The sequence below is a fragment of the Crocuta crocuta genome, unplaced genomic scaffold, assembly GCF_008692635.1.
Source record: "Crocuta crocuta isolate KB4526 unplaced genomic scaffold, BGI_CrCroc_1.0 scaffold70, whole genome shotgun sequence".
Lineage (NCBI taxonomy): Eukaryota > Metazoa > Chordata > Mammalia > Carnivora > Hyaenidae > Crocuta > Crocuta crocuta.
In genome coordinates, this window is record NW_027528417.1 from 18,132,050 (window position 1) to 18,144,558 (window position 12,509).

Consider the following 12,509-nt stretch of genomic DNA (forward strand, 5'->3'; position numbering starts at 1 on the left):
GACTTGCCTATATGCTTTGGCTGTCAATCATTTTATTCTGTCTGTGACTCAAGACAGCAGTGAAAATCTGAGTATGTTAATACAGGTTTTAGGAGTGTCTAAATGGCCTTTCTGACCATTACTGCAATCTTATATCAATTCATTGGCTGTATTTATTCCATGAATTATCTGTTCCTGGTTTGTGTTTGTTTCATGTGGCTGCTCTAATAAGTAACCACAGACTTAATATCTAAAACAGCATAAATTTATTATCTCTCAGTTCTAGAGATCAGAGGTCCAAAATCAAGGTGCAGCTCTCTAGAGGCTATAAAGGAAATTTATTTTCTTGTCTCTTTCAGGCTCTGGTGGCTCCAGGCCTGTCTTAGCTTGTGACTGCTGTATGCCAATCTCAGTTTCCATCTTTACCTGGCCTTCTCCTCTATTTCGCTCTCTTATAAGAAAACATATGGTTGCCTTTTGGGTCTACCTGGATAATTTAAAATAGGCTCTTCCTCCCAAGAGCCTTAAGTTAATCACATCTGCAAAGACCCTTTTTCCACATGAGGTAATGTTCACGGGTACTAGGATTAGGACATGGCCATATCTTTTGGGACGGGGGCACCAGCCAGCCCACTGTTGCTCTTTATAGTCTAGGAAGATAAGCCTTTCATCACTACATGTGCTGTAAATTTTCCAATTTGTTGCTGTTTTTTTTAGTTTGTTCAAGGTGCGTTCGCCCTGCTAAAGTAGTTTTTAAATGAACTTTATCAATCTTTTCTTACTGGTATTTCTGTCATACTCAGGAAGGCTCTTCTAATTCCAGTATTATAAAAAATATCCTCCTATATTTTCTTCTAGTATTTTTATGGTTTTATTATTTAATTTGGCTGGACTTTATTTTGGAGTTTATAGTTTCATTATTTAATGTAACTGGAGCTTGTTCTTTTGGCAAGAAGTGAAATATGGATACATTTAAACATTTTGACAGTAATAAATAACCTTACATGGCACTTACCATATACCAGGAATTTTTTAAAGCTCTCTAGCTATATTAACTCAATTCTTACAACAATTATATGAGGTGGATGTATTATAATTTCCCCCATTTTCAGATCAAGAAATTAAGGCACAGGGAGGTCTAGCAACTTGCTTGAGATTAGTCTGGTATAAGTGGCAGAGCCAAGATTCGAATTTAGGCATTGTGGCACCAGAGGCGATGCTCTTAATGACTAAACTTGATGTCTTCTGGTGGCCAGCAGATTGACCTGACACTACATGTGAATAATCTCTCCCTGTCTCCATGTGAAATTCCACTTTTATCATATACTACATACTTATTAATATTTTGACCTAATTCTAATCTCTGTTTTGCTCCTGAGTCCTTCTGAACTCAAAAATTCTGTCAGACTTATTTCATACTGAAAGAGGAAGGTCAACAAGAGGAGTTTATGGGCAGAATTTCAAAGTAAACCACCAATGTATGGCAATAACCTGAGTGTTTGTGAGAAATCTATTGTGGTATCCTTAGGATCATAGCTCAAAGGACTGAATGATAAATTTAATTAGCATCTGTTGAATCTCTTATACACAAACTGTTTTCACATGTTATTTTAATTAATTGTTAGATAATGTATGTAAAACATGTAGCAAAATACCCAATAGGCAGTTAAGTGTTCAATAAATGGTACTATTAATCCTCACCAACAGCCCTCCAAGGAGCTAGTATTAATTATTATTCATTCCCATTTTACACAGGGAGACCCTGAAGATGGAGGGGCTAGTTAGTCTCAGAGCTGGGATGCAAGTCCTGTTCTTTTTATTCTGCTATATACCTGAATGCAAATGAATGAATGAATCAGTCAATCAAGAGAGGGAGGAAGGAAATTTTACCAGGGCTTCCAGGACTTTTTCTTAAACAAAAATAAAATTGTTTATCCATCATATTGCTAAAATGTCTAAAATTCTACCATTTTGATTTGTTTGTGTTAAGATATTTTTTTCTCTAGGAGCTTTAGAAAGAAAGTGTATAAATGTTTGGAAGAATGCTATGTTAAATGATTATTACTTGTATCAGGTCTTATCACCTCCTATTATACCATATTATGTTGTTTTTCCCAAGACACTGCTTCCAGACAAGAGACGAATCCAGGGATAGGAGCAGGCCGACAGGGAGAGGGTATAGGCGTGAAGGAGCCCACCCTGAGCAATGGGGCAGGGCTTGAGGTGTGCTGGAAGGAGAGTTAAGCAGGTTCTCAAGCCAGGGTGGCTTGTTTCCCAGGATGCTGACCTCACCATCAGCACAGAAGAGAAAATTTACACCATCTGGGCCTCAGTTTCAAGAATACTTGGAACACAGGGCGATGATTATTTTTATTGAATGATAAGAGAAGCAGACAGTGAACAATCCAAGTAAAAACTGTATTATTTTTTCCCCTGACCTGCATTTTCAAAAGCATCAGGAAAGGACCAAGAATAGTCTAAGGTCTTGGAATCAATGCTGTGCTTGCTTCCCTGTTGAATCAGCAGCATCAGGAGAGCTTGTTAAAAATGCCTGGCTCTAGGCCTACTGGATCAGAATCCGTTATCTAAAGCCCATGTGATTTGTATATTGGTTATAATTTGAGAAGCATGGCTGGAGGTGGGGTATTGATTAAAATGCAGGTGGGGGTACTTGAAACCCAGTGGTAAAACAGGAGAGCCTTATGGGAAGGAGGGATTAAATATTTTTAACAGATTTTCTCAATTTCCTTCAGGGCCTTGATTGCTTTTTTATTCAGAATACTCTAGGCAGCAGAATTCGCTTCACCTCTCCTGTAGTTATGAAGGGCTACAGGGGAATGTCATCGCCAGGTCTTGTTGCTAAGGAAACTCATGCATAGAAACTTCCACCTCTGCAGTGCTTGTCTCCTGCAAGGGTTTGATGTGAAATGTCAGCCGAAATTAAGGAGCTTTAAAAAAAAAAGGTATCAACTTTGTCTGTAAGGGAAAGAAAATGGAGAAAAGGGATTTGGATAATTATTAAAAAACAGAAATGCTATGCTTAGTAATAGCTTACTGGTTCTCAAAGCAGTTTTAAATAGGCATTTAAACAGGACAAGGGTGCAGAAGGAGGTCCCCATGCCACAGTTAAATAAAATGTGTTTTGTCTTTCCAGCTACCTTACAAATATACTCTAATAAAAACAAAATTAAAATATGTAGAGAGCTGTGGTTTTTATTGTGACTGAAAATCAGAAAATAGCAGAGATGACAAAATGGAATTACTGTGTGTGTCTGAGTGGTTGTATTGGTGGGCCTGTGAAATTTGGATGGGTAATAAAAATACCTGTAATCTTTAAGTCACTAATTAATCCATAAAAATATTTTTTCTTGCCTTTATGTTAGCAAAAGCACTGTTGCTGTAATTGAGATTTTCAGATACTTTGAGCTCCGTTGAGAGCGATGATCTAAAATGTGATCTAAGTAAAATGTTGTAATTGGGGAATTCATGTTTTGAATATATGTATTTGTATCATGAAATAGAAGGAAGAAGGAAGGTTGGGGCACCTGGATGGCTCAGTGGGTTAGGTGTCTGACTTCAGCTCAGGGCATGATCTCGTGGTTTGTGAGTTCGAGCCCCGTGTCAGGCTCTGTGCTGACAGCTCAGAGCCTGGATCCTGCTTCGGATTGTGTCTCCCTCTCTCTCTGCCCCTCCCCTGCTCACGCTCTGTCTCTCTCTCTCTCAAAAATAAATAAGAAACATTAAAAAAAATTTAAAAGAAGGAAGAAAAAGGTTGAGGATTGGTAGTGCTGGGAAGATATTTCATTATGTAAGACTCTACAGCATTCATGCCATGTGAGAGGACAGATTTGACATGTTCATTAATATGTCTCTTCTCTTACCTAAGCACTTCCACTGCTCCAATCCTCCCAGCACTCTGAAGCAGCGTCTGTCCCTGATACCAGAAGTGGCACAGCCCACAAGCCGTCATAGCATTGGATGCAGTCATCCTTTCTTTTAAGGATATAGACCAAGAGATGTGGAGAAGAACTTCTCTGGGTTGCCAGTGGTGTCAAGAGGGTAGATGTGTGGGGCTGCCTCGCCAGCCCTGAGCACTGCATCACGAGTCACCGAGCCATCCATGTGGCCTTTAACACATGCATTTATGGGACGGAGCGCTGTAGTATGTGGAGCTCCCAACAGTGTGGGGCCTGGGACAGAGGTCACAAGGAAGCTTTTGGGGTGATGGCATTGTTCCATATCGTGATCTGTTTGATGGTTATATGAGTGTATATATTTATCAGAATACATTAAACTGTACCCTGAAGGTCTGTGCATTGTGCTACATGTAAATTGTGCTTCAATAAAGTCTTATTAGTGTAAAGAATAAAGGCTACCAGAGCATATTTTTCTCTATGTAAGCTAAGTAGTTAACCACAATGATTCCATTACTCTAACACAACCATTTCAAGTATTCTTTTCTCATATGCTCACACACATGTGCACAAATACACCATATACTTTCTTTTTTTCTAATTTATCTGAAGTCCTACTTCATATATAGTTTTTATGTCCTTTATATTATATTTTAAATCTTTTTCTGTGGAGATGGCCTTCATAATTATATAATCAATGCTTTCATCTCTTCACTCTTATAAATAGTATTTCTAGTCTACCTTTTTTTAGTGTATAACATTTGGATTTTACTATTTCTTGGCTTAAGTTTCCAGATATTGGATGAATGAATAAAAGATTATGAAGATTTTAATGGCTGCATATTGAAGCTCTGTATTGTAGTGGTTAAGATGTTGGGCTTTGGAGTTCATAATGGGATGGATTTAAATTCTGGCTCTGCTTGACCTTGGATAAGCTTGGATGACCTTGCTTGACCTTGGATGAGCAAATCTAGTTCAGTATTACCCTTAGCATTGTTTTAAGAATTAAATGAGATGCTGCATGTAAAGGATTTGGTATGTAACTACATAATAATCATTGGATAAAATATTGTGAAACTACTTTCTAAAAGGAATCTGCCAGCTTCACTCCCCAAGGCCATGTACACGTATTAGTTGTCAAAAAATCAACAACAACAACAACCCAGGGTTGGGTTTTAGAGTCTCAATTATTTTATGGATGAAAGAAGTATTCTATTATTGTTTTAATTGCATTATTTGATAGTAGGAAGTTGGACATTTTTCAGTGTTCTTGCTTTTAAAGTTCTAGATTTCTCCTTTAAAAAATTTCTTCCATCTGCTTTTCACATGCCTTTTATTCATTGTTAATTTATGACAAGACTTCAATACTAAGTCTTATGGTTCAGGTTAAGCATTGCTCTAATACAGGGACCAGTAAAAGAAGGAAAATGGGTTTGTGTTATTTCTGACCTAACCAGTAAGAAAGAGAAGTGAAACACATGACCCCATGGGATGGCTCTTCCTATCAGCCTGGCAACTGATTTCTCAGAGCTGCTGGTCCACAAGTGTTTTCCTGGCAGTCCAGTCTGGTCTAGTTGTGGGTGTGAGAGGGCGGGGTGGGCTGGCGGAGGTTCATTTTAGTGAAAAGGTGCATTCCTTTACTGTCATTATCCAACCAATTAAATGAGTTAATCTGTGAGGTGCATTGTTGGGCCGGCTCACAGCTGATGCTCCTTTGTGTTGCAGAAAAGTGTGCTGCTCTGAGGCTGAGGGTGGGGATCCTGGGCTCATCTAGTCCAGCTAAGTGGCACACTCTTCCATATTTTTCTTTTCACCAGATTCTCTTGGCAAAGTAGAAATGTGGCAGAGTCTGTCAAACTTGGGGCTGCCTTCCTTCTTCGGTGGAGACCAAACTTTGTTCCCCTAACTTACTTATTTAGCAATTCGGTTCTTTTATTTTTCTTCAGACCGTACTTGAATCTTTTAAATCCCAGGATGACTGAAATTTCAGAACAACCAGAGTGGGAGGCTAAAAGTTTCACTGCCCTTTATTCCTAATCAGTTGCGACACTCAGACTGCATATAGCTGTTCTCAGCAGTTCTGTGCCCTCTGCTGTGAGGATGGGTGTATCAGTGGGAAAGGTCCTGCCCCGGGTCCTGCAATGCTCTCTGATACTGGGCAGTGGACAACATAGGGTGTTGCTTCCTGCCTTCCCAAGCTGAGTTTCCATGGGATGTGCTAGGCTGTTACTCCATCATCTAGGAGGCTGTTAGTGCAACTTCAATGCCTTCTGCATCTCTGGAACTGTGGGTCTAGGGTAGCATACAATCACACACCTGTATACTTATCAGGGATAGAAAAGGGACAAGTTTTTCCCTGATCTAGTTGTAACTTTGCACAGGATAGAAATTGTGTTGATGTTGAATGATCACTTCCCCTTGCCTTATGAAGGTTGAAAGAGACAAGTTTCTCCCTAGTCCATGCACATCAAAAATAGCAAGCAGCAAACATGAAGCTTCCACACAGGACCAAGGGACCAGGCAAAGTGCATCAGGTACCACCACTTCGGTGGGTCATCACTGCTCGTGTCCAACTGTATCTAGAGAAGAAAAAGCCATTTCACAACAGAAGGTGCTGAGACTTAGAATGTTCTTGCTCTGGTAGCCTAGCTAGACGTTGACAGAAATGGCCCTTCCCATACAGGGCTGTTTGGATTCTTTCCTACTGCAGGGGAAGGTGTTCCTTTAGACCAAAGAGCTTCCCTACCCCATTCATACAGCACTGGAGAGCAAGGCTCTCCAGGAGCGGAGCTGGTCTTTATGTCTCTTGGTCAGAGCATGAATGTGTCCTGTTTGGGGCTGAACCAACCTTGCCCCTATTCCAGCAGGCCCATAGATGTCAGGCATCACTGAAAGCTGGGCGTGTCTGAGGTCATCTCCATGCTCTGGGTCAGCCCTGAGTCTGAGAAATGCACATGATTTATTGCAGCCAGCCAGATGGGGTCCTGAAGCTCCTTTGCTGGGAGGTCTTCAAAGATCGCCCTATCCCTCCCTGGCTGGGGGCCAAGCTCTTTCAACAAAGGCAAACCAGCTCATTTCTATTCTTGGAAAACAAATTCTAAATTTTAGTACTGTTCATTTGGTAACCTCAGGTGGGAAAGGTGTCTGTTGGAAGGCTACACAAACCTCCACAGATTCCCATGATGAGAGACACTAGTTACCCTCTTAGTGGTGGCCAAAGACAGTGCCCCTGAAGACCAGGGGTCTGGGAATTCTATCACAAAAGGCTGAGATTTGCCCTCTTAGAGTCCGATGATCCCAGCCAGGCTGACCCCATGTCTATGCTTAAGGTATATGACCACAAGGAAGGTCAGAATCTCTCTGGGTCTCCATTTCCTCACTTAAAAAAATGAGATGGGTTGGGGATGGTTGGTTTAACTTACTTCTGTTGTCCACTTTCAGATCTTACACCCTTAAAATTTCTAATTAGAGCAAACCTCAAATATTGAGGTACAATAACTATGTATATTATGATCTTGGTTTTTCTTTGGGGTCATTATCTCTCTTTTTTAAATGTTTTAATTTATTTCTGAGAGAGAGTGAGACAGCGTGAGCAGAGGAGGGTCAGAGAGAGAGAGAGATACAGAATCTGAAACAGGCTCCAGGCTCTGAGTTAGCTGTCAGCACAGAGTCCAACCTGGGACTCAATCCTACGAACTGTGAGATCATGACCTGAGCCAAAGTCGGACGCTTAACCGATTGAGCCACCCAGGCACCCCGGGGTCATTATCTCTTAAATATGCTCCCTCAGGCATGAAAAAATAATAACCCAGCTCTGTTTTTGAATATGCTACTTTCCTAGACCACTGGAAGATTATATTCTGAAAAACTCTTTGGTTATGTAACTCCTGTTTCTGCTTAAATTTTCTATGTTGGTGTCCATTTATAATTTACATTTTATTGTGAAAAATTTGAAACATATGCAAAAGAATTATATAATGAACTCCCATGGACCCATCAACCAGCTTCAACAATTAATCCACATTTGCCAATCTGGTTTCATTTCTTCCTCCCCTTGACCCATACATTTTTGGCAGGGGCTACTGCCTGAGCATTTTTTTTCTTTTTATTAGTTTTTTTTTTGTTTTTTTTTTTTTACTTACATCCAAGTTAGTCAGCATATAGTGCAACAATGATCTCAAGAGTAGAGTCCTTAACACCCCTTACCCATTTAGCCCACCCCCTCCCACAACCTTCCCAGTAACCCTCTGTTTGTTCTCCATATTTAAGAGTCTCCTATGTTTCTGTACCCCTCCCTGTTTTTACTTTTGTTTCCCTTCTCTTATGTTAATCTGTTTTGTATCTTAAAGTCCTCATATGAGTGAAGTCATATGATATTTGTCCTTCTCTGACTGACTAATCTTGCTTAGCATAATACCCTCCAGTTCCATCCAGGTAGTTGCAAATAGTAAGATTTCATTCTTCCTGATGGCTGAGTAATACTCCATCGTATATACATACCACATCTTCTTTATCCATTCATCCATCAATGGACATCTGGGCTCTTTCCATACTGTGGCCATTGTTGATAGTGCTGCTATAAATGTTGGGGTACATGTGCCCCTTAGAAACAGCACACCTGTATTCTCTGGACAAATACCTAGTAGTGCAACTGCTGGGTTATAGGGTAGTTCTATTTTTAATTTTTTGAGCAATCTCCATACTGTTTTCCAGAGTGGCTGTACCAGTTTGCATTCCTGCCAGCAGTGTAAAAGAGATCCTCTTTTTCTGCAACCTTGCCAGTATCTGTTGCTGCCTGACTTGCTGATTGTAGCCATTCTGATGGGTGTGAGGTGGTATCTCATTGTAATTTTGGTTTGTATTTCCCTGATGATGAGTGATGTTGAGCATCGTCTCATGTGTCTGTTGGCCATCTGGATGTCTTCTTTGGAGAAGTGTCTATTCTTGTCATTAGCCCATTTCTTCACTGGATTATTTGTTTTTTTTGGGGGGGGATGTTGATTTTGATAAGTTCTTTATAGATTTTGGATACCAACCCTTTATCTGATATGTCATTTGCAAATATCTTCTCCCATTCTGTTGGTTGCCTTTTAGTTTTGCTGATTGTTTCCTTCACTGTGCAGAAGCTTTTTATTTTGACGAGGTCCCAATAGTTCATTTTTGTGCCTGAGCATTTTTAAGCAGATATCAGACTTATTTTACTGTTAAATACTTTAGTTCATGTATAAAACAGAGAAGGCCCTCCCTTTTTGCGAAGTATAACTACAGTGCCATTATTGCATCTACCAAAATTAACAGTGAAACGGGGTTAGTGAACTTTTAGTGGAATCAGGGTGGGAAGATGAAGGAGGGATAAAGGAACTCTGGCCTGGGTTTACTCCCTTTCCTCCAGAGAGAGTGGTAGAATTCATTGAAAAGGGTCTTGGCATTTAAGCTGGCACTTGCCCCATCCCTTACAAGACTTTCAGAAAGCATATATGGGAAAGGCCTTGCCAGATCAAGGGATATAACTAGCATTTATTGAGTATCTACTGTGTGCATCCCCATGTGTATCATCTCCTTGAACCTTCACACTAAAGCTGAGAGGTGGAAACCAAGGCTCTGGGAGGAGCTTCCCTAATACAATCTTCTGATTGATCAACATTGCAGTGTCAAAACATTACCCCAACTCCAGGCTGAATCAATGGGAGATTCCTACTTAGCATCAATGTACAAGACTATTTGTCTCGTTCTTTAATCTAACTTGATTTCTAACTGCTGTAGAAACAATAACCAGTTCACTTTTTGAGATTCCCTGCGAAACAGTTACATGAAGATAATAATATCTTAGGCTGTGAGAGTGTGAAAATGCCTTACTCTTTCCAGCCCAGGATTTCCATTCAGTCTTCTCCCCTCTCTAATTTCTTTCCCCAAATGGATAGAATGCAAATCATAGAAGTTATAGATCACTCTTAGGGTTAGAGGACATTTGTAGGTTTGTGCTTGAAAGATTTGAATTTTTGCCTTGGAAATCTGGAACTTTTTATTCAGTATAGAGCATCTTTAATTAGCAAAATGAGGAAGTGCCTCCTTAAACATTCTTGAAAGTGAGAAGAGTTCCCTTGAAGTATACTGGAAGGGGAAAAAATAAAAAGGCATGGAGGCAACTAAGGATGGAGGCAAAAAGGAAGGAATTAGGGATTGAACAAAAAGCAAAGAACCTTCATAAATCTCAGATTGATTTTATGACGCAGCTTGAGATGAACTCTGATGACTAATGTTGTTTGTGTTTAAAATGTTCTGCAGACCTAAAGGAGTAGGCAGATACCTGAGTACCTGCCTTGGTAATGAGACCATCCTAGCAGGTATATTGTGGAAGCTACGGAAACTTAAACTTTCTTGCTCTGGTTGCTCCTAAAACCTTGGGAGGGGCTCTAGAAATGTACTTCTATGCTCATGGGTGTAAGCTTCAAACCACAGAATATCCAGATCCATTTATGCACCTCAGGAATCAAGGTCTCAAGAGAATAATGTGCCTCGAAGCACATCTTGATAACTCTCAGATTTCCCTACTAGTGGAGCATCCATTTCTTCCTTTTAATATTCTCTTAATAAGGGTGCCTGGGTGGCTCAGTAGGTGAAGTGTCTGACTTCAGCTCAGGTTGTGATCTCATAGTTCATGAGTTTGAGCCCCACATTGGGCTCTGTGCTGACAGCTCAGAGCCTGGAGCCTGCTTCAGATTCTTTGTCTCCCTCATTTTCTGCCCCTCCTCCACTCATACTCTGTCTCTCAAAAATGAATAAAATGTAAAAAAAAATTTTAAATAAAAAAATAAAATTTTCTTTGTAATTTACAAGGATTTAACCTAATTTGTATTTCATTTGTGCAGATGAAATCATGCAACAGGAAATCAGACCTTTGGTGGCAGTGGATATAATTGAACAACTTCACAGACCGTTTGCCATTCTCTCAGGTAAGGGGCAAATTAATTTGTATTTTAGATTTTGTTGTGGGGACAGGGGTCTCATGGGGAGGGCTCAGCCTCACCAACCTTAATGAACAGTACACCCAAGTCTTAGTCTTCCCTTAAGCATCAAATGAGCTGAGAACTATTCAACTGGAGGAGAGTAAATCTCATTGGTGTCATTCCCGTTGCTGTTGGATGTCATTTAATCTTTCTTAAGAGAGTACATTTCTTTGAGATTGTAAAGAACAGAGCTAAAAAGATTTTGAGGAAGGAAAAAGAAATACCTATTGAGATGAACTACTATCATGACATTTTCCCAACATTATTCTTGGATGTTTTTCCAAAATCCAACTTTAAGAGAGTTTTTTTCCTTAAATAGTTTATTGTCAAGTTGGTTTCCATTTAACACCCAGTGCTCATCTCAACAAGTGCCCTCTTCCACACCCATCACCCCCCTTCCCCTCTCCCCCACCCCATTAGCCCTCAGTTTATTCCCAGCATTCANAGATTTTTATCTTGATGAGGTCCAAATAGTTCATTTTTTTCCTTGATTCCCTTGCCTTTGGGGATGTGTCAAGTAAGAAATTGCTGCAGTTGAGGTCAAGGAGGTCGTTTTCTGCTTCCTCCTCTACTGTTTTGATGGTTTCCTGTCTCACATTCAGGTCCTTTATCCATTTTGAGTTTATTTTTGTGTATGGTGTGAGAAAATGACCTAGTTTCATTCTTCTCCATGTTGCTGTCCAGTTCTCCCAGCACCATCTGTTAAAGAGGCTGTCTTTTTTTCCATTGGATACTCTTTCCTGCTTTGTCAAAGATTAGTTTGCCATACATTTATGGGTCCAATTCTGCATTCTCTATTCTAGTTCATTGGTCCTTGTGTCCGTTTTTGTGCCAATACCATACTGTCTTGATGATGGCAGCTTTGTAGTAGAGGCTAAAGTCTGGGATGGTGATGCCTCCTGTTTTGGTTCTTCTTCAATATTACTTTGGCTATTCGGGGTCTTTTGTGGTTCCATACAAATTTTAGTAAAAGGCGAAAGATTTATACAATCTGAAGAGAAACCAGAGTATCCATACAAATTTTAGGATAGTTTGTTCTAACTTTGAGAAGAATTATGCTGGTGCAATTTTGATTGGGATTGCATTGAATGTGTAGATTGCTTTGGGTAGTAATGACATTTTAACTATATTTATTCTTCCAGTTCATGAGCATGGAATATTTTTCCATTTCTTTGTGTCTTCTTCAATTTTCTTAAGTTTTCTATAGTTTTCATCACACAGATTTCTTATATCTTTGGTTANAAGAGATTTTGGTTTTGAGCGTTCATGAGCACTGCTGAAGTTATTTGTTCTTTGAGAGGTTTGTCTCTCATTCTTAGCTCTCATGGACCTAATTTTAATGCATTGATTTCCATCGAGCATTTGGAAATAAAAAGAGACAAATGTTCAGAAGAGGCTAGAAAATTTCGGAGCCTAGGCCCAACCCTGAGAAGCTGTCATTAGCAGAATACTCTTCTTTCTTATTCACTTAGCCAATGGTGATGACTTTACTGAAATTGAGGTACATATCAGACCCTGAATTACAGTTAGACCTTGGAAGTTAGTCTTGGAAGCATGGCATGACATTAGTTGTCCTTAGCACATATCACAGAGGAATAGGGTAGCAAGT

General features: G+C 39.8%; 1 protein-coding gene across 1 annotated transcript in view; it reads left to right on the plus strand.

Annotated features, from left to right (window-relative positions):
• The window catches only part of MCF2L2 (MCF.2 cell line derived transforming sequence-like 2), a 200,840-nt gene that overhangs the window by 18,731 nt on the left and 169,600 nt on the right, over nt 1-12,509 (plus strand). The window contains exon 4 of the mRNA XM_077754581.1: nt 10,763-10,846. Coding sequence (XP_077610707.1) covers nt 10,763-10,846 — 84 coding nt within the window. The remainder of the gene's footprint in view (nt 1-10,762; nt 10,847-12,509) is intronic.